A 24,947-nucleotide genomic window follows, 5' to 3' on the forward strand; every position below is an offset into this window, starting at 1 on the left:
ACACATTATTATTTCATATTTTATTCACCAGACATAATAACCTCTAAATTGACAATGTGTGATTGAATTATATCGGGAGGAAATAGGTGTGGTGACAAGGAAGTCGATCGCAGCTCAAAATTAAATATATGGATATAGTTATGTTGTAAGATAAAGTGCCTCAAAGTTATTAAAGTCATAAATAACATTGATACCAAGGTGCCACTTAGACACTAAATCTTAAAGAGTTCCTCTAATTATCTTACGTTATCAAACACGTGGTACAGTAGAACCTGCACTTCTTTAAATTCAGTTCCTCTAAAGACATCGATAAATCACAAAAAGATGCAGTATTTCACTATACGGAACTATTTAATTGTGTCACAAGACATTTACAACCATGAACTCTGTACGATTTTGCGGCTCCCCTGCCATGAAAGAAGCATTTGATACTGTGCAAATGATTTCAATAGGATTTATTATAGATATGTCTTCTATAAGTCCGAAATTGCTCATAGAGCTTGTATAAAAGCTTTCATCCCACAAAGAACACAAACATTTGTATAAATAAATAGGAGGAAAATACATTAACATTCACATGATCAAATTCCCAGTTACCCTCACGTTCTTCGGTGGATATATCCTCAATAGATATCCACGAGGGAATATTACAAAAGCGACATTTTCGAGTTCTATTTTATAGCTTGAATTGACTTAAACATTCACAGTGAAGAGGTAGGAACCTCACCAGGGAACAGAAACTGAAAGAGAAATGTTGATTTAAGGAAACCATACTGGGACCATACTTGAAAAAGAAAGCAATTTCCAATTTGCTTAATTCTTCATTATTATTCTCCTGTAATCTGTGTTTAATGATAAGAACAGTATTAGTTTTGCCGTGCACGTTTTGCCAGATTCAACTCTCTCCTGTATTTCTCTTTGTTGACCGGTCGCTGGAGGGTGGAGCTCATCCAGCACTTCTTGTTTTATCTTCAATACGCGTATGCATGCATGCATACAGTATGCGTCTTTCAATAAATTGACTTAGAACCGTTATTTCACATGCATAACCCAGTGAGAATTCAATCTAGGAAGATATTCAATGCAGCAGCTTGTGGCTTTCAACTGTAGAAACAGAGGCTGCAGCGACTTTATGATGACAGGTAAAGATTCCAGCAAATTTCAAATAAGCTGGTGCCATTTAACAAGGAACATCACAAAAGTGAAAAGAAAACGTTGAGAAAGGTGCTCTAGTATTGCTTTACATCAAAAAATGTCCACATACCGTCCTGATTCCCCAACCCCCCCACCCCCAGGACCAAAACCTTTAGAAGAGAAAAGTTTCTTTTGATTAATAAAACTTCCCCTGTGCATTTCGGCAGATCGATAAAATCTCTTTTCGATATCCTGTCAGTAAAAATATGGCAATCATAAGAGAAACAACATTTCACAGGTTTTTTTTCCTTCATCCAGTGTTATAATTAAGTAAAGTTCGATATATTCCAGGCCACTTGGTGTGTTGAACCTCCTCAGTGGGCAGCGAGGGAAACTCCTTTGTCACGTAAACATTGTGGCAGGTGAACAAAAGAAGAGTGTCCTCGTACACACACACAACTCCGCCGCCCAGGGACACACAATGTCTGTCCATTGTTTGTACTGTATGAACTGAAAGTGTCTGTTCAGTTCAAAGAAGTTCTGCCTCATCGTCGTCGTCCTCGGAGCCTGAGGGTCCCTGGCGAACTTCATCGTACCACTTGTTGGTCAGGGTCTTCATCTGGATCCGGCCCCGTAACAGGTCCTGTCAGACACAGATCAGTTACATACACAACACAGACCCACACATAGGCACGTAAGCAAGAATAAACAGGACCCTACAGGAATACAGACATGAACAGGAGCAGATGGATGAACTAAGCCACACATCTCAGAGTTAAGTACATCTGTGACAAGGCCCAAGCTGGTGAGCCCCTTGTGGTTAGCTGAGATAAAATCCTTCTGAGGTTGAAATGTCTTCCCCTGGCAAACAAAGTAATGTTGCTCTGTTGAACCAGGAATTTTGAAAGTGCGTCCCCTTCTAACAGATATTTGCTTAACGTCCAAAAAACAATCAACTGGGTCAAACTGTAAATCTCCATCATGGGAGTAAATATTTCTGTGGTCGCGGGGAAAATTTACCAAGACTAATGATGTTAACGAGACCAGCCGCAGTTAAATTGATTTGCATTAAGTGCTGTGAAATCAGAACTGATGCTTGGCTGTCTAGACACTTGCAGCTTGACACGAGTGTTTTCTGCTGCTGGAACGGTAGTTTAGTGTTTTCGTCCAGTAGAAGGAAGTAAGAACAGTGTGTGAGGAAATGTTAGATAAACGATGTGATGTTATTTTAGCTTAATAAAAGGATAAATTAATGTATGAGGGGATATGGAGGAGTTCTGTAATAATCATTCTAACTGCTTTAACTATATTACTGTTGTAAACATTCGAATAATTCCATGAATCTTAGAATAACCATTCATCTTATTAGCTTCCCCCTCGGCTTGTGTGTTCTTCAGGGCCAAAGGAAGTGAGGAGTCGAATTTGATGTTTGAGCATTATCGATACAATTGTAGTAAACCACTGGAACTCATTGACATAAGTGACGTTGATCATGACAACAGCGCATTCAAGATAACGGCAACTGATTCTCCAGGTCCATGTCCAGCTTCACTGAACTAAACCAACAGGTGAACAGCTCTTTGTGCAGCAGCCACTGCCTGAGGATTCTGCAGACAGTGTCCAGCAGCCAGTCTTTTACGGTTACAGGTGAGTATCCTTGCACAGTTTAAAAAAAAAACGTAACTTCTGCTAGAGAGTACAACAATTACACGCCTCATAAAATAGGAATTTACTGGGAGGGTGATGTACTGTGTAGCGTTTCTATTTATTGGAATCTGTATAACTGCAAAAAAATGTAATGTGTTTAAGTAGTCCCAAACAATATCACAGGACGTCTGTTCTCACTCACCTCTTGCGTAAGCCTGCGAGTGAAGAAGGGGTTAAGGTACTTAGCATCAAGCCACAAAAAACCCTTTAGATCTCGTCTCTGATAGATGTGAGCCTCGTACTCCTCCTCTGTCAGTTCTGATAGGTGCTCTGCCTCGATGGTGTTACCCTAGAGAGACAAAGGGAGAAGACAGGAGGGGCAGAGAGTCAGAAAGATGGATTCAAATAAATGAAGTGAGACAGGCCAACAAATGAGACAAGAGGTGAACGACACAGAGGAGAGGGGAGGTTCTGTGCAAGGACAAGTCACAATGACAGGACAGCGCTAAGGGTGCAGGAGAGTCGAGATCACACGCAGAAGGATGAGGGAGAAAGAGCAGAGGGAGCAAAGAGTGAGAATCACATCAAAGAGGGCATGAGAGCCGTAAGAATATATGCTGGATCCAGTGGCTGGTACCCTGGGGTGTAGCACTTCGCTTTGGAAGACATCAAACATGCAAATACTGTACACACAAGTTATGCAAACACACACACCACAAGCTGCCTGTGACATCAATGGGAGGATGCACTAAGAAAGACCCATCAACCAGAGCCAATGGAGTCTTGTGAAATATTTAACACAACAGCTTTCAGTCAATTCTGGTGAATTATATTCTTACTAGTTGTAGGGTTTTATCTGTGCGTGTGCATCTCTGTGATGAGTGCTTTGCTGCCCACTGATTCAGTGTCTCTCACACAAACCACAATAAACCCTTTGATGCTTCTCCCTCTGAAGAGGGCAGTTAATGTCTGATGGCAGATGGGAGGAGGGCACAGCGACTTTCAACAAATTGTCTTTGTGTGGGTGTGTGCGTGCGCTTGTGTGTGTGCGTGTCCAAGCGAGCAAGTTGAACCAAAGTACTTCATCCATTACCATTTTCTCTGTCTTGCTGAGATTTATGTCTTTTTTGCTCTTCCGCCGTGTCTGGCTCTCCTCAATGTCCATGATGCGGATGAGCGGCATGGTCCCGCCTCCCATGAAGAGGATGGTAAAGAGCACGATGATGATAGTGGTGGTGCCGATGAGCTGCCGCTTCTCAATGGGCTCAAGGCCCAGATGGAGGCTCAAAGCGTACGGGATGGCTCCTCTCAGACCTAACAGAGAAACAGACATGAGTGAGACTGGAATGAAACATGTGTCACATTTTACATATGTAAACTGAAACCACATACCTGTTCATATACAGGTAATGTTTTAATGCTTGTTTGCTTTACATTTACAATATTATGGCTGATAATATGGATTTTTTTCTTTAATTCATTATTAACAACAACGCAACCCACAGCTTTATGAAATTATCTGCTGGTATATTCCTGATCTATGAAAATAGCAGAAAACAATACAGAGTGGCCTTCACTGATTACAGAATCCATCAGGATATCTTTTAAATGTTTTTTCTGGTCATAGGTCCAAAATCCAATCCTAGAAAAGAACGAAGTCTGTGAATTGATAAACCAAATAGCTGCTGCCTAATTTTCTGTTGATCTAATAAACAATCAATCACTACCTGTTTTAACCTCTGGTTGCTACTACTTTCACTTGGCGCCCGACATGTGCTAACAATGTTAGGGGAATGACAGCTCACTGGTAACATACTGGTAACACCATGGTGAAAAGGTTCAATGTATCATCTCACCACTAAACCACATGATGAACATCATTTTGGGTGTGATCTTGTGGTCTCTGAAGAAGTTCAGCAGGAATGACAGAGGAAAGATGTTGACCGCTCGGCCGAGAAGAACCAGGAACTGTCGAGAGAACAAGAGCTGTAACACTGACTGTCTTAGCAACAATCTCAAATGCCATTCAGATAAATACAAATAAATACAAGAGCACTTACTATGCACCAGCTCACAAAGGATAATTCAAAATTATGTGGGAAGCTAAAGATGGAGAGACCAAGGAAGGCAAACACACACGTCTCTGGGGAGAGAAATTGAGAATTTGTGATGAGAACTTATTTAAAAAAATTAAAACAAAGAGAAAACCGGAAAAATAAGAAGTGCTACTGACCACACATGAAGGCTACTGTGCGCAGTGTCTGCTGCATGAGGATCTGGGTGACAGGAGACAAGTTGTGATGGGTGTAATGAGACATCACAATCCCAGCAAACAGGATGGACATAATCCCTAAAGATAGAGAGAAAGCATGATATTACAAAGCAGTCCTAAAAAGTCTAACGTGCAAAATGCTGTAAAATGTGCCTGTGAATGCTCACCAGATAGTTTTAATCCCTCTGCCAGGCCATAGGGCAGATATGCAAATATGATCATCATCCCAAACTCCAGAGAAGGAGTCTTCCTCAGGTCAAAGTGTTTCAGAAACTGGTCACAGAGTTAGGGAACATTTAACAAAACCAGACAAAACAGAGAAGACTATCAAGTACTCAAACACACACGTGCACAAAAGAAGTCTGGATACAACGGCCGAGATGAGTCCTGTGAGGGTTCCCAGCGCAGCAGATCCAAAAAACATTTTGAGAAAATACCCCAACGCTTGCACAAAAGTCTCCCAGCCTGTAACTGTGGAGTTTTCTGAGTTGGTAAAGAAACCCTCGGCTGTGCTGAAAGACATAAAGAAAAAGAAAAAAGAAATGAGTGAGCGAAGTGAAGATCATTTTTGTTATACCTCTTTCTGACTCTAGAGGGCAGAAACACTCCACCACTGAATCCTCAAAATGCAGCAGTATGAGAGAGAAAGAGATAGAGAGCTCTTGCTTTAACATAGTTGTGGGGTCCAAAAAGAAGGAGCCCACTATACTCTGACCTGTCCAGTTAAAATTTATCTTTGAGGGTTAAGACTTGCTCTAGGGAGTTATGGGTAGAATTAGCTTCATGGACAGGTCTCCATAGTTTGTAATGTCATCAAAGTCAAGTTGGCTAAACAGAAGTTAGCTGTATCACCCAGTGACTCTACTAGAATTTAAAATTAAGGAACTTCTATAATAGTAACCACATCAGGAACTATTAAGCACACGTTTAAGGCAAAGATAAACTATTATGACAAAATAACACTTCATTATTTCCTCTACAACATCTGTGACTTCTTTGTAGTAAATACAATTCCATGTAATGAGCTACCAAATTCTCCCACTTGACTCATTTTGTTATAGAATTTGGACTATAATTGGGTGAAAATAATTTATCGCCACGTCCATAAAGAAGCATTTTGGATAGTTAATATTTATTGTGGTGGGAAGTAGGAACAGAAACAATCTACTTGTCTATTTGTCGAAATTAAGTCCTCCTTAAAATTGACAGTTATTCAGACAAACAGTCATAATTAATAATCTGCTTTTAATGCTCAAGTGAAAGCTTTAGCCGTGTGGTTGCATTGAAAAAATGATCCATCTAGTAGAGTAGCTTTCCAAGAAAGCTTGTCTGCGAGGTGCTATCAACAAGCAAATTGCCACGAGTGTTCAGCCAATCTATTATTCATGCGTTCATTTACCCTACATGGGCACACAGACACTTGAGATCCGTTTCACATTTAGCTGGTTGTGAGCAGGAGAGACAAAGCTAGTGAATACTGACGCAGGAGATAAGATGAGGTGATATGTGCAAACAAGGTTCTCCTGCCAACTGTCCGTTTCTGTCAAACCTGTCTGACAAGACTTGGTTTCCGTGTTCATACGTAGGCCACCAATCTGACAACAGTATTATAACAGATCACAGTCTGCACGGTGTGGTGGTTACACACAGTGATACTACAAATAGACTACTGCTCAAGTATAGAGTACCCTTTGTGACAGATATGAAGACCTGAGGGTGTCAAAGGGACTTTTATTCTCTCATGAGTGGAAAGATGATTTTCTTATTCGACACAAAGGCAATGAAAACCTTCCAGAAACAATTCAACAAACCTTAACAATGAACGCCATGGATGTCATCCACATTCATCTGCTTGACAGATTGATAGGGCAAACAGCAGGTGGCGTTCAAAGGTTGACAGATGTCACTGACATCTTCCCTTAATCACCACTGTGTGTGAGGTGTACTGCACTGGAGCAGATCAGTGCAGCAGAACAAGGAGAACACAAGTCCTCCCAGCATCAAATGATTAAATACATTTTCAAAAGCCTGAAAACTAAATTACAAGTAATTCTGAGATTTCAGGGGTATTTTGAGACTAGACCCTATCCTGATGTTCATCCCTAACCCTAACTTATCATCACCAGTCGTTCTGCCTAAACCCAATCAGAGGCAGGGTATGTACAGCCACCTATGACTCAGAGGGTGTTTCCATGTTCGCAACATTTAGAGGTTAGTGGTGTGAAGCTAAGCAAAGTTCACGCACGGGCAAATGTACAGTAAACATATCCAGTGTATGTTTGGGAGAACAAACAAGCCATGAGGGGGCAGATAGGGGCTCTTACTTGGTGAGGACAATGGAGACGGCGTCATTGAGTATGCTTTCGCCAAACACCAGCATGTTGAGGACAGGGTCAACGTTGAGGGCATTAAAGATGGCGATGGTTGCTACAGGGTCGACTGCTGAGATCAGCGAACCAAAGGCAAAGCTACAGCAGGGCAGGAAGGACAGAGAGTAAGTGGAGAGTGACAGTTTAATAGTGGTGAAAATAAACTTTTACAGGCATGAAAGTACCTAGAAAACATTCAGAAACAAACACAAATGAGCAGGGACAAAACATCTACAAACCAACAGAGACAAGGACTGCAGCACAATCATATTCAGTAATTTGAGTCACATAAATATGCCTCTGAAACAACTTGAAATACCGAATCAAGGTTGTATGCGTCCACCAACTACTGCAGTTTCCTTCTACACACTTTAATTTTTATTCCAGATTGACAATTTCAGTCTACGTGAATGTTTGTGCCAAATTCAAAGAGAAACTCCCTCATGTAGATCTGAGAAGAATATCAACATACTTTGAGGCCACTGTGACCTTAACCTTTGACCTTTGTCTAACAAAAAAAAGTGAGTAAATCCTTGAATCCAAGTGAATATTTGTGCCAGTGTTCCGGAGGCATTTTGTTACTCTTTCTAGGAAAGAGTAAAGGATGTCACAGTTCAAATGAACACCTTTGTGAAGGTTATTTAAACAAAGTATGTGCCAGCACACTGTCTACAAAGGGATTGTAGAAGAGTAGTAAAAATGCGTAGGCAGAAATTGATGGCTTGAAACAGTACAGTATGTGCTGGGACAAGAACAAACCAGAAAACAAAAACCGTGTAAATCAAAACCATTTGGGACTTTCCCGACCAAATCTAATCTGTTCTTACTAAGCCCATGATCTGAATTCCCATAAATATCATTAAAATCTGCTGAGTCATTTCCGCTATAAGGGCAAGTGAGACTAAAAACATTCTCATGGCAAACGGCAACATCCTGCTTGAATACCTAACAACACACAATTTGTTCAGACTGTGTACAAACAGGGATGTTGTGCACATTTACAATCCCAAGTTTCACCAAAAACACATGGGTGTGGAAAAGCGTGAGTCTCAGTTTTAGTGTCTCCAGTTACCCTGCCAATGAATGGAAGTCAAAAGCTTTCAAACTGAACAAGAGACTGAAGGTGCCAGTGATGCTGCTGTAGATTAAGAATGTCCCTTTATGTTGCTTTGGACAGAAAGAGTGAAAAGTATAAAGGTACAACAGTTACATCTCTAGAAGTTTGAAGATATTCTTAATCTACAGCAGCATCAGGTGAGGGTTGGCACAACAGGCTGAGGCAGGATGTAACGTGTTAATTCTGCTGCAGAGAACACATGTTTCTGTGTACAGCACATCGACGTCGGCCCTTATCACCAAATTTTCTCTTGACATCTTTGTCAGGGTATCCTACGTGTTTGGTGCCACTTTTTCATACACAGATATTTGCGGAGAAAGTCTTAAGCTTCGCAATCGTATAGTTTTGTTCTAACATACAGCCGCCTCCTCAGAAAGTCAGTAAAAGCATCCAAAGTATGTCTGAAAAGCAGCTTAAGCGATACATGAATGCTAGTTAGGGGGTAAAACTCTCACCTATCAGTCATTGACATCTTGTATATCACGTCCACCTGAGGAAACACAAAGTCACCCACATTGACACAAGTGTAGCACAATTTAGAAAAGAAAAATTGACTAAGATTGTAAGAAAAATAACAAAGTATTAATGGTATTAAAGTCAAAGAGAAACGCATAAACAAGTTCCCGCTCACACAACAGTCCCTGACAACGACAGAGCTGTGAGCAGATGCTGTTAAAACCCTTACCTGTCCGAGGAAGTAGATTCCTCCTCCGACTATAAAGGCGGAGATCGTTGTGCCAATTACAGCAAAGAGGGTGATGGAGCCAATGTTCTGGAAGAAGTTCCCCTAAACGTACATAGACACACATTTGAAGTAATCATGGACATAGTATCATGACATTTGAGGTAGCAAGGTGTTAGATAATATTTAGTCAGCATTAAGTAGGGCACAGTATGGGTATAGAGCAAAGGGTTATAAGTCATGGAGCTGAATGCATCTGAAAGAGGTATGTAGGTTTGTCAGTTTAGCTTCATGCGCACACTCGGTTGTACCTTGTGTAAAGAGTATCCAGACTCGAAGATGATGGGAGGCAGCAGCAGAAGGAAGAACATGTTGGGCCGGAACATTTCCTCCTCCTTTAAGAGAAGAAGGACAAAGTTACAAATAAACAATTCAAATCCACATTCAATGGTACTAAAGCTGAAGGGTTAAGGTGATAGATTATTAACTTTGGCTTTGAGCTGCACGCTGGCCAGCAGAAATAAATTGTAAAGATATGGGGAAAAGTCCAGTTAAAGTGAAGAATGGAATAGGAAATTCTCATTCAAATCATATATACTTGGAAAAGGGAATGTAGCCTTTTTAGTAGAGTGAACAGGGACCTTTTGTATGGATCAATTTTACTTGGACAGGGTTATTACACATTCTGAAATACTGCAAATCAGCACTGTTAAGTGCCAGCAAATTATGTGTGTCGCAGAATAATAAAACAGGAAACATTTTTATCACATAAAACGCATGCTTGTGGTTATAATTATGTAGTCCTCAACAAATACTACCAAGTATGTGTCAGACTGATGAAGGTCGGTTCAGTGATCATTATAACTTCATACTTAGTCATGGGAAAAGGAAAATTGTGATGTGGGAGGCCATGAATGAGCTGTGAGTAACAGCCCTTAATGTGACAAAATTCATTTGGCTGTGGACCCAAGGATGGCGCACGCAACCACACACTCACCCACCCAACGTTTGACAGGCTCTCTTCCACTTGCTTTAAATAGGATGTGAATACCAACATATGCTTTTTGTACTTCTATCTTAGTGAGGATACTTATTGACATAATGTATACTCTAGGGCTTTACCTAATCTTAACCATCCAAACTAAAAGCCTTACCCTTACCCTTTCCCAAAGCTAACTCTAACCCCAAAACGAAGTCTTAACTCTCAAATGATCTCCCAAATTGTCCTCACATGCCAAAAATGTCCTCATTGTGTAGGGTCATTGTTGATCATGGCCTCACAAAGATATTGGGACACACACACAAACACAGACAGAGAGAGAGACCTTAGCCTTTTGATTATTTAAGCGATATAATGAGATCATTGTTGCTTCTCAGTTAAATGGGCCAACATCACAGATCACATGTAGGAGTCATGTGTCTATGCGTTACGCTCTGGCTGCTAATGTGTCTGTGGGTGACAGCGGAGTGAGTATGTGTGTGTGTGTGTGTGTGTGTGTGTGCGTGCTGTATAAGTATTGCTCATGTTGGGGGACATAAACGGAAGTCTCCATGATGTAAATCATTAGGGTTGGGCAAGTAGCAGTTATGGTCAATGTAATGTTCTTATGTCATTGAGACGCGACAGTGTGTTAGTGAGTGTGTTTATATGAATAAGGAGGATTTACTTCTAAGCTGTGGTTAACGTTGCAGCAGTGTCTGATGACAGATGGAACAGAGCAGGCCCATATTCATCAATCTCTCTCATTATATTATGCAAGCAAGTTTTGACAGTTGAGAGTCTAAAACCAACAGGAAATTTCATGTGAGGTTTTATCAAATAGGAATTCATTCACTCATGTTCCTGTTTAGACTAAACCAAAAACTTTTGCAGGATGAAAAATCTAAATTTGAGATTTTTTTAGACTAATTTTAGCAGGGATGCCATTAAGTCTTACAATCTGTATCAATTAACCTGTTAACTTATCAAGACATTACTAGGATTAATATTGATATTATTAGTAATTAGGCGATTTATCACTTACTTAATAAATTCTAAAAAGTATTTATAATGCACATCACAATTACTCAGAGGTGGCATTTTCAAATTGGTTGTTGTTTCAACCAAACAATTTCAGAATATATCAATTTAAACATAGCAAATTATGACATTTAAAATGCAGACTCGTTTTTGCATATCTGCTGGATAAATTATAATTATAATTATTTAATTCATTCATAAAAACTCTTGTTGATCACCACAATAATTATTCAGTAGGTAAGAAATCGCCACATTGGCAAATCACGAGGAAAGTTGTGGCTGAAAGACAGCATCCAAAAGAAGGAAAGATGAAATGAATCAAGAGAGCAGAGGAGGGGCGTACTCTTGGGAAGTGCTGAGACAGAGATTGAAGTAGATGAGAAAAGATGAATACCAAAGATGAAGAGAACACAGTTAAAAGAGGGTCGAGAGATAACAGGAAAATATGAGCGGGAGCGACGGAGAGACCTTCATTCAGAGTACAGGCTCCCTGAAGGATCAGCTTTGACACACTGTGACATCGCCACATGGGAAAAAGGCCCCTGAAACCACAATTAAAACTGCTCTCCTTGTGTGTCTCTCTCTGCGGCATGGGAGATATCTATAAAAAGGATGTGCTGCCCTTTGGGGCTTAAAACACACCACTGCATTCACTGAGGAAAAATGAAGAGCCTAGATTAAACAACGCATGCTACAATGCCAAAACAGAAAGCAAACTAAATTATTATCTGAAGCACACTGGAGATGCAAATATATTCACCTATGCATCTCTCTCTGTGCTTTGCCTGCAGAGACAAATTGCTGCTAGTGATTTGCTTTATACTAGCATGCTATTTCTTCTTCAATCTGTGTCAGAGCACAGGGGAGAGATGGGCAGATGAGAGAAAAGGAAAAGCGGTGAATAGTACCAGAAAAGCACATGCGGGAAAAGAGCTTTTCTTCACACGCTCGATTGTACGAAGGGGACTGAAAATAGAGCGGTTGGTCGGAGGAGGAGCAAAAGAAAGCAGATTGGTGGTGACAGGATGTTGCCGCCTACGGGGTTTGCACACCCTTGGTGGTTTGTAAGGAAATCCTGGAGGCTTGCTAGATTAGCCAAGTAGGCCAGCTTTAGAAACATGCTACTGACTGGAAATGTCACACGGCTTGAAGGTTACACACACACATACAATCCTGTATATATATATACATAGTATTCACTGCCACTAGATGTCGCAAAAGAGAAGGGAAAAAAAGCTTTGTAGTCGACACCATTGGCTTCACTTGAGCTTTAACTCCCCTGCCCCAATGAAAGAACAATGAATTTGGCCCCTTAACACAAATTAAAAAAAATCCAGGTAGCTTGAGTGTATATATATATATTAGTGCTGTCAGTTTAACGCCTTATTAACGGCGTTAACGCAAACCCATTTTAACGCCGTTAATTTTTTTATCGCGAGATTAACGCAGAGCTGCCAACTCTCATGCTTTCGCCGTGTGACACACGCTTTTGCATGTTGGTGGCTGACTAAGTCACAATAATTTTTTAAAATATCATCGTATCAGGCCGTCATGAAGTACAAGGAGCGGGGGAGTGGGTGTGTGTCTGTGTGTGTGTGTGGTTCCAGATAGCGCACCGTAGCCCCGCCCCCTGCAACCGAACACTCGCTCAGAGAGACACAATGAGATCAGAGCTCAGTGACTCACTGCTTCTTAACTATGGAAACAGTGAAAACATTAACTGACCAGAGAGGTTCACTGAGATGATCAGAGATCAGCGCCTCAGCTTCTCGATCAGAGCAGAAGCTGCAGTTGGTTTCTACCGAGCTTCAGTATCTGTGCTCGCCTCCAGTCTGACCTGCTCTCGCTTTTTGTTTTAATATTTCGCCAACTAAAATATATATTTTTAAGCTATTAGGCTACAGCTATATGTTTTTATTTATTTAACAAACAGGGAACTTCTTATTTCATACATTTCCCACAAATATGGGGAGGAAAAATAGCCCAAATAGCCCTACACAGTTCTGTGTTTAATTTATTTCAAAGTAGGCTGACACTTGCCTGTGTATTTTGTTTGTGTGTTATTTTGTTGCTTGTCTGTTTGAGAGGCCTGACTGCTAGGTTCACAGCAAATTTGAAAAAAAGAAAATATTAAGCCATGGTTTAACTGCACTATAGTCCTTGTTTACCTGAAATGTGCACTTTATAATTTTATTTTGTAGCGCCCTGTTTGGCAATGTTGTTTTTCAGTAAAATAAAACAACATTTGCTTCATGCAAATGTTTTATTTTAGCCAATCCACTTGTCCATGTTGATAGAGCATTAAAAAAAAAAAATTATGGGGAAAAATAAATGAAGGGACATTTAGAATAGATACAAATTTGCGATTAATCGCGATTATTTTTGAGTTAACTATGACATAAATGAGATTAATCGCGATTAAATATTTTAATCTATTGACAGCACTAATATATATACATACTCAAGTTATTAGAGAGAGAGAGAGAGAGAGAGAGAGAGAGAGAGAGAGAGAGAGAGAGAGAGAGAGAGAGAGAGAGAGAGAGAGAGAGAGAGAGAGAGAGAGAGAGAGAGAGAGATTGATTGATTGATTGATTGATGATGCTTAAAAAATGTTGCCTGTGGATGTATTCCTTTTGTGATGGTTAACTTTAAAAGGTTCAATCTGAGATTTTAAACATTAGTAAGTTTGGCCACTGGCTGTGTTAGTCACTTACAGGTGACATGGCGCCCCCTCCTCTAAGTGGCTCTCTCAAATACAAATCTATCAGACATAATAGATTTGCATCATAGCCTGGGTCTCCAACAGCCTTAACCACTTAGCATATCCATGCTCTTGCAAAGAAGCTACTGAATATCACAGTGTAACCTCATAACGCTCTACTCAGACAGTTTTTTTAATGAAGCTGTACAGAGATAATCGATCATGAAGCCATGTGGATGGATGAGCAGGTATGCTTACTCAAAGTTAGACACACAAACAGTGTGTATGTGACACGAACGGTTTAATAATTCACAGGACAGGGGAAAACAGGGGAAAGGGGCTCCAGGGGCTCTGGTTACTAGCGCCGATGACTCAGCAACACCCAGGGGCCCCCAGGATAAAAAACAATGGCCCCCTGTGTGCAAGAAACACTAACACAACCTGTCCTGTTTTCCTCCCTCCCCCTCACTCTACACATCCCTCTTTCTACCTCTCTTGTTCATTTGTTCTCTCACTCAATGGCAGAGAACAAGGAATGTTAATTAAAGGATGAGATCTAGGAAGAAATAAAGGAGGGCTCACAGGGACAGGCAGGGGGAGATACCCAGCAAAGAATAGCGGATGCCATCATGGATAGGTAACAGGGGGAGATAAAGAGATGGGATTTGTAGCAAAATAAGCGGGCAGGAAATGAATGACTGAGGAAAACAGACAGGCAGAGGACGAGAGATGAAATAGTGCAGCACACAAACCTAACATGTTTACTGGGTTTGGGTGGGTGGGGGATTTCCTGGTGAAATTTGCAGTGGGATGAATTGCATCATTCAAGAACTAGGGAAAGCCGGTTTTCAATAAACAAACACTTCAGCATTTGTGTTAGAAAAGCGACAATAAGCCCTGTATGGATGTGCATGTGTGAACATAACACAAAGTGCTTTGACTGGTTGTTGAGACTGGAAAAGTGGTATATGAATGAAGTCTATTCATCATGAACCGTTTTCAAATTGTAAATTAAAATTAAATGAATGTTGGTTGCATTTCATTCAGATGTTTCAAACTTTTTATGTCACCCATGCAAACTTTGTTGCTCCATAATTAAATGGCTTATTCTGAATAAGATCTACTCTCTACAGCAAGGTGAATCCGAGACTTTTGTCACAGCCAATTTTAATATTAATACATCCAAATTAACCCTTTGCATTTCTCCGGCCGTGCTGATACTGTTTTTAAATGATGTTTGGACATCTGTAGGCTTGCTATCTTTAGCTGCAGTACTCACACCATCACTTTTTTTTTCTTCTAAAAGCTGGTGGCAAAATAACTGCTTTAATATGTCAAAATCAAGCTGGTGGAATCGAGTATTTCATAAGACAAAAAAACACAAATTTTTGCAACCCTGGAGGAAGTGTGGCTTTTCTCAAATTGTAGCCATTGATTATTTCCATGGAATAGGACAACTACATCCAGAACCTGCTGCAAGCTGGCAATCAATTTGATTCACATTTTCCGCTTTTATTTCAATGTGAATGTGGAACAGAATTTAGGACACTACACCTTTATATTAACCAGACCACTACATTTTCAGTGGGAAAAAGTAAAAGGAACAAATGGTCTTAAATTAACAATAATTGATTTCACAATCCTTGTTTAAAAGGGCAACTTGAAGCCTGAAAACCATTCCTCAAAATTTTGTATTCGTCACATCCTCGTGAGCAAATCTGTTGTTTCTCAACACTTTTGCCTTTCAATCACTTTGTAGAGGTAAATATACAATTCATAAAACTATTCCACAACTTTTGTGGGTTATCTCAATAGTTCTTACAGATTAGCAGATTATAAATTGGCCTTTTGATTGTTTTGGTGTTCTGCATCTTGGTGGTATGAGCGCTGTAGAGTCTTTGACTGTGATACCTTGACCACTCCTCTGTGGAAGACGGGGATTTTATGTTTTTCTTCACAGCTTTCACAAAGATTCTTGCTCGATGTCCGTTGTTCAGAACAACAGTTGTTGGTAATTGTTGTATCGAATTTAACTCATGTCTCATATTCATCTTTTCATTGTAAACCCAAATGCCTTGGTATTGCCAAAAATGTATAGGGGCTGTGTGTCTGCTGTTCATGTTTGTGTATCGAGGACTTTGGTTGTTTGACTCAATGTTAAATTAATCAAACAAAACTAATCACCATACATTACGATATCGGTCATTTAGTGTGTAGTGCAGCCAATGCAGAGTGGATAGAAGAAACAAAGCTATGTCGACTTGTCAAATACTGTACCTTCCAGTTGGCTAGCTCCTGGAACTCGATAAGCTTGATGAAGCCTCCCATTAAAATCCCTGGAAAGAATAAAAGACATGAATAACAATATCACTGTTTAAATAATATGCTACTTCATACGGACATTTCAATAAAAACAGAACACAGATAGAGTGCAAACCTGAGGGAATGTGCTATTTTATTGGTTAAAAAAATGGATTTCTGGCAAATGACCACCATAGTTCGGGGATAAAGTAGATACAAAGGGTATAAAAGGGCTATAGTCTTTGTCTTTGAGGGAGTCTCCTTGGACCTTCAGCTCTCCTCTAACACGGCCCGCAGAACATTAATTAAAAGGGTGAGAGAAACACAAAGATGTGTAAAGGGCAGAGAAAAAGAGAGAGATAAGATTGTAAAAGAAATTAAGTACAAGCATCAAAGCTCTGTGTAAGACCAAGATTTACAGTTGCTGGAACGAGCTAGCGCAGGGGAAGACACTGACAATGACTAGATGAGAAAGAGGAAGTTATGAGGAAGGAAAAAGTAGTCCTTCCTGATTTGTAAGCAGAGTGTTATCTCTCTACAGCAGAGTCCACTAGGCCAAACACTCACAGGAGTGCCGTCTCGTGTGCAGCATGCCGGGCATGCAAGAGGAAAAGACCTTCAGGGTCAAGACAGATGTGTGTCACTGAGTTTGAGAGTATTGCTGCACAAACATGTGAAAAAGGAGACAATGGAGGGGTTTGGAGGAAGTAGAATTATCCTCAAGTGACCTCACAAAAAAACAAAACTTTAACCTCTGAATACTTCCTGAATCCATTCTCGTTCTAAAAAACACATTTGATTTAGATTTAAATATTTTCCTGCTATAACCTTACAAAAATTTAGAAGACGAACACAAACAGTCAGTAATGTTAGGAATCAACTATGACATACAGTATGGTTCAGAAAGGATTGATAGAGTACAATATGTAAATCATGGCAACACTAAGGCATTTACTTCATAATTTAAACAGGCTCTTAAAAAGCTAAGTTTATTGGCAAACTACCAAATAAGTTCAAAGTTACAAAAAAAACATATTTTCCTAGAGAACTCTTTAGTACAGAAACATTTTACACGCCTAGATTCAGCCTACACAGAGCGATCCTTATGTAAGACGTACTCACCCAGGGACACAACAGCCACACTCTCTGGAAGAATATTCAACTTGAACTTGATAAGCAGGTGCACCAATATGATGCCAATACCTGGGGAGAGCAAAAAGCAGCCGAGTGAATATTTTGGACAAACGCATCCATGTCTGCACTGCCACATGTCACACCAACTCAGATCAGCCCAAGTAGTCCCCACATCATCTAGTGTTAAGATCTGGGAAAGGATGTCTTTGAAAAAATACAAATCTACTTTCTTGACATAAATAGGACTACATGCAGTGGTTTGACATTAAAATCGTAGTTGGGGAACGGTGCATTGAAGATAACTGCCCCAATATGAAACATGTAATTCACTTCTGACAGTAGCCAAGGCAACCATGTTTATCAATGTGCTAAATCCCGGTGTATGCATATTAGCATAATTATGATGACAAACCCAAAGGCCACAATGAAGTAAGTGAAAGGCAATTCAAACATACATAAGGTAATAAATGCAGTGCAGCAAATGAGATCATCATAAGACACTGCGTTGGCAACACGAGAAGTTGCAAAGGTCAGTCCATCAAGAAATGTTTTTCCACTCAAAGGGGGAAATAAAACATCACAGGAAGCTCTATTTGGGACTTTCTAGATTGCTCTTTGTAGATTATGTGGAGAGTTTATCAGTCAATCCACTTATGAGTTGGTATAAAAGACGAAAAAATGTTGTGCTTCTCAAAATCAACAGGATGTTTGTCCTGACAAACTATTTGGTCCAAGAGAAAATACCATGGTCTTATAGTTGGGTACAATAGGCATGATTTATGTATAAGGTTAGTTAGTAACCCTATGCATGATTTATGCCACTTCCAGTCTATAATCCCCCACAGTGGTAAGCTTTTGACTTAACCTGCAGTGAACTAACTTGCCTAATGGGCACTTTGTGCGGCTGAAGAAGCATTTCTTGACCTCACACATGTTAATGTTCAACCACATCCTCTCCTTGGTCTACTTCCTTCATCCGGTATCATCCACACTTGATTTAGTTAAACACTCAAATGGCTCTACATTTGCCGTCCATTATCGTTTGCATGAAGTCTAAGAGATGCATTTTTTGTAAACCACATTTTTGTTGAGCATAGCGGATTGAGGCAGAACTAAAAAAAAAGAGTCAGGTAGATATTCAGCAACACTGTAACCAAAAAGAGTCTACATACCAATAACCAGCAGGCTGAAGAATATGGTCAACCCATTGGACTGCTCTTCTTCTTGGGCCTTGACCCCCGTCTGCTGAGGCAGAATGGGTTTGGGGCTTGGAGGAATTGGGGTGGTCGGCTTGACAGTAGTTGTGGCATTGTGGAGGGTTTCATTGCCGTAGTTGTCAGTGCCATTAGACCTGTGTGAGAGGTAATGAGAGGGAATAGTTAGTTGTCTCTATGTGTTAGCCCCGGGACACCCTGGCAATCTGTCCTGGGTGTACCCCGCCTATCGCCCCATGTCAGCTGGGTTTTGGCTCTTATGACTCTTCTAGATAATGGATGGATGGATGGATGAAGTGGAACAGCCGACTAAAACAAGGAAGACTTGGAAAAGCGTGCATACAGAGATAGGTGTCAGATGCAGCAATGTGAAGGTGGTCGCCTGTTGTGTTTGTAATCACATGGATTACAGACAATTTATTCATGACTCAAATCACAACAACAACACCATATATAAACTGACATGAGCAGAGTCATTAGTAGATTAGTAGAATGTGTATATTATACTTGTGAGGGGGTGTGTATATATTTATATGATTTCCAATCTCTGTCAATTTAATGAGCTTTGAGATTATGGCAGGTTTACATGAGGTAATATTGAATTGTAGTCTATTTATACATTAAGTATTGCAGTTTTTGCTATAGTACGTGTTAGGATACATAGGTACAATGTTTATTTAGCTACATCATTTGGAAATATGCAGTGCATGTCAGCTGTTAACAACAAGGTTTGTGATTGGACTGCAGTACATGGGAAATACTAAAGAAGCTATTAGCTAACTAGCTTCACAGTGCTATTAGTGTTAGCTGTGTCAGACCTGACAGAGTGTCCGTCCTCTTGTGGGACGTTTGAATCGACTCCATCTTTTTGCTCGTGTTTCACAGGTGTTTTTCGGTTTTCAGTGGGAACTTGTTTCACGTCTGCTCCGTCGACATCTCTCTGGTGCCGGTCCAGAGGGTGTCCTCTCTCGGCTTGCACTGGTACGCACGGGTTCACGAGCAATAACACCACGGACAGCAACAAAACGTGACGGCCGACGCCACTCATCCTCAAAACCGTCCGTTTGTCGCACAGACCCGAAGCGTTTTGTTGTAAAATGTCACTGTCAGTTTCATGTCGACGTCTCCGTGTATCTGTCGACATCACCGCTCCACTTCCGGGTGAAGGTGCCGCAGGGAGTTGTAGTTTCAACGCAGCGTGTCGAGTATCGATGAGCAGCGCAGAAACAAACACACGCTAATTTTGTTGCAGCTGTTCGGTTTAAAATGTGCTTCTTATAGTTGCAGCGCTTACATTTTAAGTTTTCAACTGCTCAGATAAAATGTTAATAGTCACAATAATTCCCGTACTCAATTTCCCATCAGTCCCTGCAGTGTGTAGTCAGCCTTCCGCCCGCTGGTTCATGGATGTTGTAGTTTTATCGTAGCCTGCACTTCCTGCAAATCCCCTGCAGATGTATGACAACTACACGTCACCCTATAAGGAGTCACATTTTGTTGGACGCGAATTGAAAAATATATTAAATAGAAATATTGTTAATTAAATAAAAAAAGATAATAATAACGTCCCCATCTAAACTATATTCACATTTTTATAATACGTATGGATATTTAGGGTGGGTAGAAACCAACATTAACACTATAGTTTCCAAAGGCCACAAAAAAAGCATAAAAGGTTCAAAAGTGTCATTAAACATTCAATGTAATGACCTCTGATATTTAGATCTAAACCTGAATGCAGATTCAGTGTTCTAGAGAAAAATAATTAGTTGGTTTTGAAATCAATTTTTTTAATTAGTCACTAATTAGACCTGAGACACCAGAATCTAAACAAACTGTGAAGTAGAGGGGTAGGTTTTAAGGCTTTTTGCCCAAAATTAGAACAAAGCATTTTAAAACCTTAATCCTCTTATCATGACAACATGAATACATATTGAGCCTTCATTACTAACACATGTCACTTATGTCTGTATTAAAGGGCATTTGAGCTAGGAAATTTCAGGCCATTCCTATTAGGCCTTGATTCTAATTTATGTGGTAAAACTCAGGTCAAAGTTAACATTATTGTTAATTATGCCATATATGTACAGGACATAGATTGAAATGCTGTTTCTCTATGGTCCAAGGTGTAAACATATAAATAGACAGAACATATAAGTACAGAACAAAGTACCCAGAATATTGTAGACGGTACGACATAGTATGCAGATATAAGGCACACGGTGGCCCAATTACTTTTAGTAATCTTAGAAATATTGGTGCATTAATCAATTGATTATGTAAATATAGAAAACAGATCACTAATTAGCCTGATCTGTTGATACACAACATGGGTCAAAAGTTACCCGGCTCAGTTTTTTATTTTCTACATCGGTGCAGCTTTTCCTTTTTTGGAAATAAATGTATTGTATCATCTTGTGTCTTGTTTTGGATTTAAAAAAATCATTATTTCCCCTCTTACTTTCTTACTTTCTAAACAAACTTCAATGTTGTACTACATACATTTTAGAGACATGGGTCAAAAATAACCCGTACAGTATGTATTCACTACGGAATACCTGTCATACATTTCACACAGCTTCTTTTGCACATCTGATGCATGTTAGTCTTATTTACTTGTGAGAAAGAGAAATATGTACAATCCTAAGTAGCTGTTAGCTAGCTCACTTCTTTTCGGGCTAGCTAACCAAAGCCGGAACAAGAAAATAAAACTTGATATGAAAATATGCTTTTGATTATCTTATCCAGAGTGCTAGTATGGCTGGTTGCAATCATTTAAGTCTTAAAGTTGACATGTTCATAAAGATCATCTTCCATGTCACATAGAAGATTCAATGTCGATGTCGTCAGAGGGGCCTTCTCATCAAAGTGGGGTTAAGATAATGCACTTGCACTGGCCTTACTACCCCAAGGTGCACGCTTATTTCTGTATGCGTCCTCATTAATATGTATTATGACTGCAGGTTACTCAGCTAGTCTATAACTGTCTTTCTTCGTAAATGTTTTGCACGAAACGACGTTACGGTGAGGGGGGGGGGGGGGGGGGGCTGTCACTCTCACTGCGTGGCTACGAAACCTCGGTCGCCAGGTTACGCTGTTGCGAACGCGTACGCTTTTTTTTTCTTTTGGTGAATACCGTTGACGCCCACTCGAGGTATTGCTCATTTTGCGGAGGGGCAGTTCCATTCATAGGGCTGAAAGGCAGGCAGGCAGGCAAACCGCCGGAGCGGCCGAGCACCCGACAGCGACGTAGTGTGTGAGCGACCCGATGGTATCTCACTGACGAGAAGGACCCCCCCCCCCCCCCCCCCAAAAAAAAAAAAAAAAAAAAAAACACCAGGCCAGGTTCCGACCGCGCTGCTGTCACCGCCCGCCGTCTCCACACCGGACGTGCGCCGCCGAGCCAGAGCCGAAGCCTTCCTTCTCGGAAATGGATACTGCGTCGTCTTGATTGAAGCCTGGAGGTGCTCTTCCCCTCGACCTGTCGCGGAAATACACGGACTTCCTCGTCGCCTGGTTTCCTCTCGGCTGCCGCAGAACCGACCGCCGCCTCCACTCAGCTCATTCAACCGGGAGCGTCCGCACACCGCCGGCCCCCCTGCCCCGACATCTGGACACAACCCGCTCCATCGTCGCCGCTGATAACGCAACCCCCCCAAAAACGTGCCCGTGTGTTGGCCGCTGCTTTGCCTGTATGATGCCGACACATCTGCGGTTCCGGAGAAGGTCATTTGGGCTCATATTCCTCTTTTCGCTGTCCACCACCGCATTGTACTTCATCTACTCCGCCCCCGGAATCGGTGAGTCCCCCACCCATCAAAATGCGCTGGTGTTGTTTGAAATGCTTTGGGCGGTGTACGGCTGCTCGTACCGGCCGTTAGGTCATGTGTGACAGATCGGCTCGGGGGTGCAGCCCGAGCGAGGGGGCCATGCGCCTCTCCCGAGCCCCGGTCGCCCCCCCAATCCATGATGCGACTAAGCTGGATGCTAGAGTTCAGTCCGGTGATATCCATGTACCTGACCATGCTAATAAAAGGGGCTCTAACGAGCATCATGGCGACTGTGATCACACTGATGTTAGCAGGCCTGAGAGCTGTGGTTATAAAGCATACAGCTGAGGCCACGGGGAGGAGGACGTACGCTGTATTGGATTCGGTTTTTTGGGCTCGTCGTTAGCCGAGCTCACCCATGTGCATACCACATGCCTTACCCTGTCTGTGTGACTGTGTTTCTGTCCTGTCAGAGGTCACGTTATGACTCATGGATTCACAAGCATTCAGAGCGGGTTGTATTGAAACCTGAGCAGAGGGATGACAAATCATTCCTTGCACCATCTGCTGCCTGTAAGTCGCATGCATTTGGGTAATATCATGTACTGAATCCCTCCTATCAATAATTCATCAATGTGGCTCATCTCCTCCCTCCCCTTTCTCCTGTCGCTCATTGTGTGTGTGTGTGTGTATGTATATATGTGTGTGTGTTTGTGGGGAGGGGTGTATCTGGAGTATCTCACCCTATCCTCTCTTGGATGTCCTCCAGCTCAGGCCCTGGTCCACTCTTCCTGTATCAGCCTGGACACATGAGGGCAATAATTCATGCTGTGTGCATCATTATCTCCCATGTGATGTCCAAATGTCTGCTTCTTTATTGTAGCAAAACAGGAAGAGCTTATCTCCAGTAATAGCTCTAATGACTATTGTAAAACGTGGACTTTCGACAGGTTCTGTCCTTGACTCTGCGACAACCAGATATGCATTGACTTTCCACTGGCTGGATTTGATAATATTGATCAATGTCTAAACGTAAGAAGACAGATACCTTCATATTTTTATTTATATATATATATATATATATATATATATATATATATATATATATATATACCGCGACAAGTCTATATATATATATATATATATATTTGGGTAATGAAGAGGGAAGTTCACAAATACATGTTTGAGGAAACACTGGCATACAGTTGGAAATTAGCCACTCCAACATTTACCTTGTTTAGTGCTTCATCACCTCGTTGGGTGCCGGCTGAAGAGACATGCTTGTCGAGGTAGGGCTTCCTCGCACAATTTTTTAAACCCTATCTACTACCCCCCCATCCTAACAACATGCACTTCAGGAGGGCATGGATCAGGTGTGAGGCAAATACACTAATAGCCCCAGGTTGTCAGAAGCAAGACACAATCATTTCATTTTCCAACACGTTTACCATCAGCATAGCAGTCACAGCCAATAATGAGAGCCTGTCATTGTAGAAACAAATGGTGTCTGTGCAAGTGAAATAGTGTTTTATGTCACACAAGTGCAGTCGTTCTAAAACCTTTAAGAGAGAGCTCGTCCCTCTTACTCGTCAAAATGGGTATTGATTCATTCACGCTTTTTACCTGCTCTGGACACCCCGATCAATAATTGAATCAATTCTCATATGGAATTAGTGACATGAATGTTACTGACAGGAATAGCCAGCGGGAGTCCCATAACGGGGAAGAAATATTCCCTTAAATTTGAAACAAATGATCAAATAAGTAGCTGAGTGACTGGGCTAAAAATAATTCCTTTATTCACTTGTTCCCTATTTTTCCAACTCAGGTATTGATGGTGTCTTGTGACTGACTAAGAGCCGCTATCCATCCGCCTGGGTGTTGACTAGTGCAGTACTGGAATGGCCATGTGGATTGCTGGGGGTTAGTTCAGAAACAGAACAAGCACCAGCAGGACCAGTCCATAAATGATAGATGATAACCAGGAGCAGGGCGTCTGTTCTGTTCAACTGCTGCTGCTAAAAGCTACAGTTTAGTCTGTTACACTCGGGTTACTTAGTTTTAGCAGCAGGCCTGAACAGGGAAATCATTTGGGGGTTGGGAGATGGTGTGTTTTAGATAAGGTGGTATGATTTACTTTCTGGTAGTGATATTGACGGGTAGACATTGGCTGTGGTTTCATCTCCTGTGGTCAGACTTCCACCAGTGAACCTGAGGCTTGCCAGACAGGCAAATGGTAGCAAATGGGGCCAGTTAACAAAATCATTTGATACCACAACACAGCATTAGTATTCGAATTAGCCCTCCCTAAATCATAAAAAGTGTCTCTGTGGTGCTTTTCTCAGAATTCTGAATATTGTGGAACAATTGAAGAAAGAAAACTGTCCCATGTTTCAAAGAAATATTTGAAATGTATTGAGTAATCTTTGTCTGACAATATTACTAGTAATTAGTACTAATACTTCCAGTAAGTATCTTTAACCACTATTCTGTACGGAAAATATTTTCCTCTAAAAGCACGCTAAGACAGATTGAAGTTCAAAGTTGCAAGTAAATCATTTATTTTACCGTATCTGCATTCTCCAT

General features: G+C 41.0%; 2 protein-coding genes across 2 annotated transcripts in view; one reads left to right on the top strand and one right to left on the bottom strand.

Moving 5' to 3' along the window:
• Positions 1–440: 440 nt before the first annotated feature.
• slc9a8 (solute carrier family 9 member 8) lies at positions 441–19,947 on the bottom strand. The gene is made up of 16 exons (XM_062392571.1): positions 19,410–19,947; positions 18,550–18,728; positions 17,366–17,446; positions 16,220–16,278; positions 9,533–9,616; positions 9,225–9,326; positions 8,995–9,029; positions 7,378–7,521; positions 5,424–5,565; positions 5,221–5,326; positions 5,015–5,131; positions 4,842–4,924; positions 4,638–4,749; positions 3,875–4,095; positions 2,984–3,130; positions 441–1,777 (listed from the first exon to the last, which is right to left on the bottom strand). The coding sequence occupies exons 1-16, from the start codon at positions 19,733–19,735 to the stop codon at positions 1,664–1,666; spliced, it is 2,052 nt and encodes a 683-aa protein (XP_062248555.1). The 5' UTR covers positions 19,736–19,947; the 3' UTR covers positions 441–1,663.
• A 1,808-nt stretch (positions 19,948–21,755) lies between these two features.
• The window catches only part of b4galt5 (UDP-Gal:betaGlcNAc beta 1,4- galactosyltransferase, polypeptide 5), a 30,898-nt gene continuing 27,706 nt past the window's right edge, over positions 21,756–24,947 (top strand). Inside the window, exon 1 of the mRNA XM_062392572.1 lies at positions 21,756–22,391. Coding sequence (XP_062248556.1) covers positions 22,286–22,391 — 106 coding nt within the window. The 5' untranslated portion in view covers positions 21,756–22,285. The remainder of the gene's footprint in view (positions 22,392–24,947) is intronic.

Source organism: Platichthys flesus, chromosome 7 (assembly GCF_949316205.1).
Source record: "Platichthys flesus chromosome 7, fPlaFle2.1, whole genome shotgun sequence".
In the NCBI taxonomy this organism is placed as follows: Eukaryota; Metazoa; Chordata; class Actinopteri; order Pleuronectiformes; family Pleuronectidae; genus Platichthys; species Platichthys flesus.

Coding starts and splice junctions, on each gene's coding strand:
- slc9a8 (XM_062392571.1), bottom strand. CDS start 19,735: ATGTCGACAGATACACGGAGACGTCGACATGAAACTGACAGTGACATT. Junction 7,522..8,994: donor AAGATGTCAATGACTGATAG/GTGAGAGTTTTA, acceptor GCCCTGCTGTAG/CTTTGCCTTTGGTTCGCTGA. Junction 5,327..5,423: donor CAGGACTCATCTCGGCCGTT/GTATCCAGACTT, acceptor CTCTGTGACCAG/TTTCTGAAACACTTTGACCT.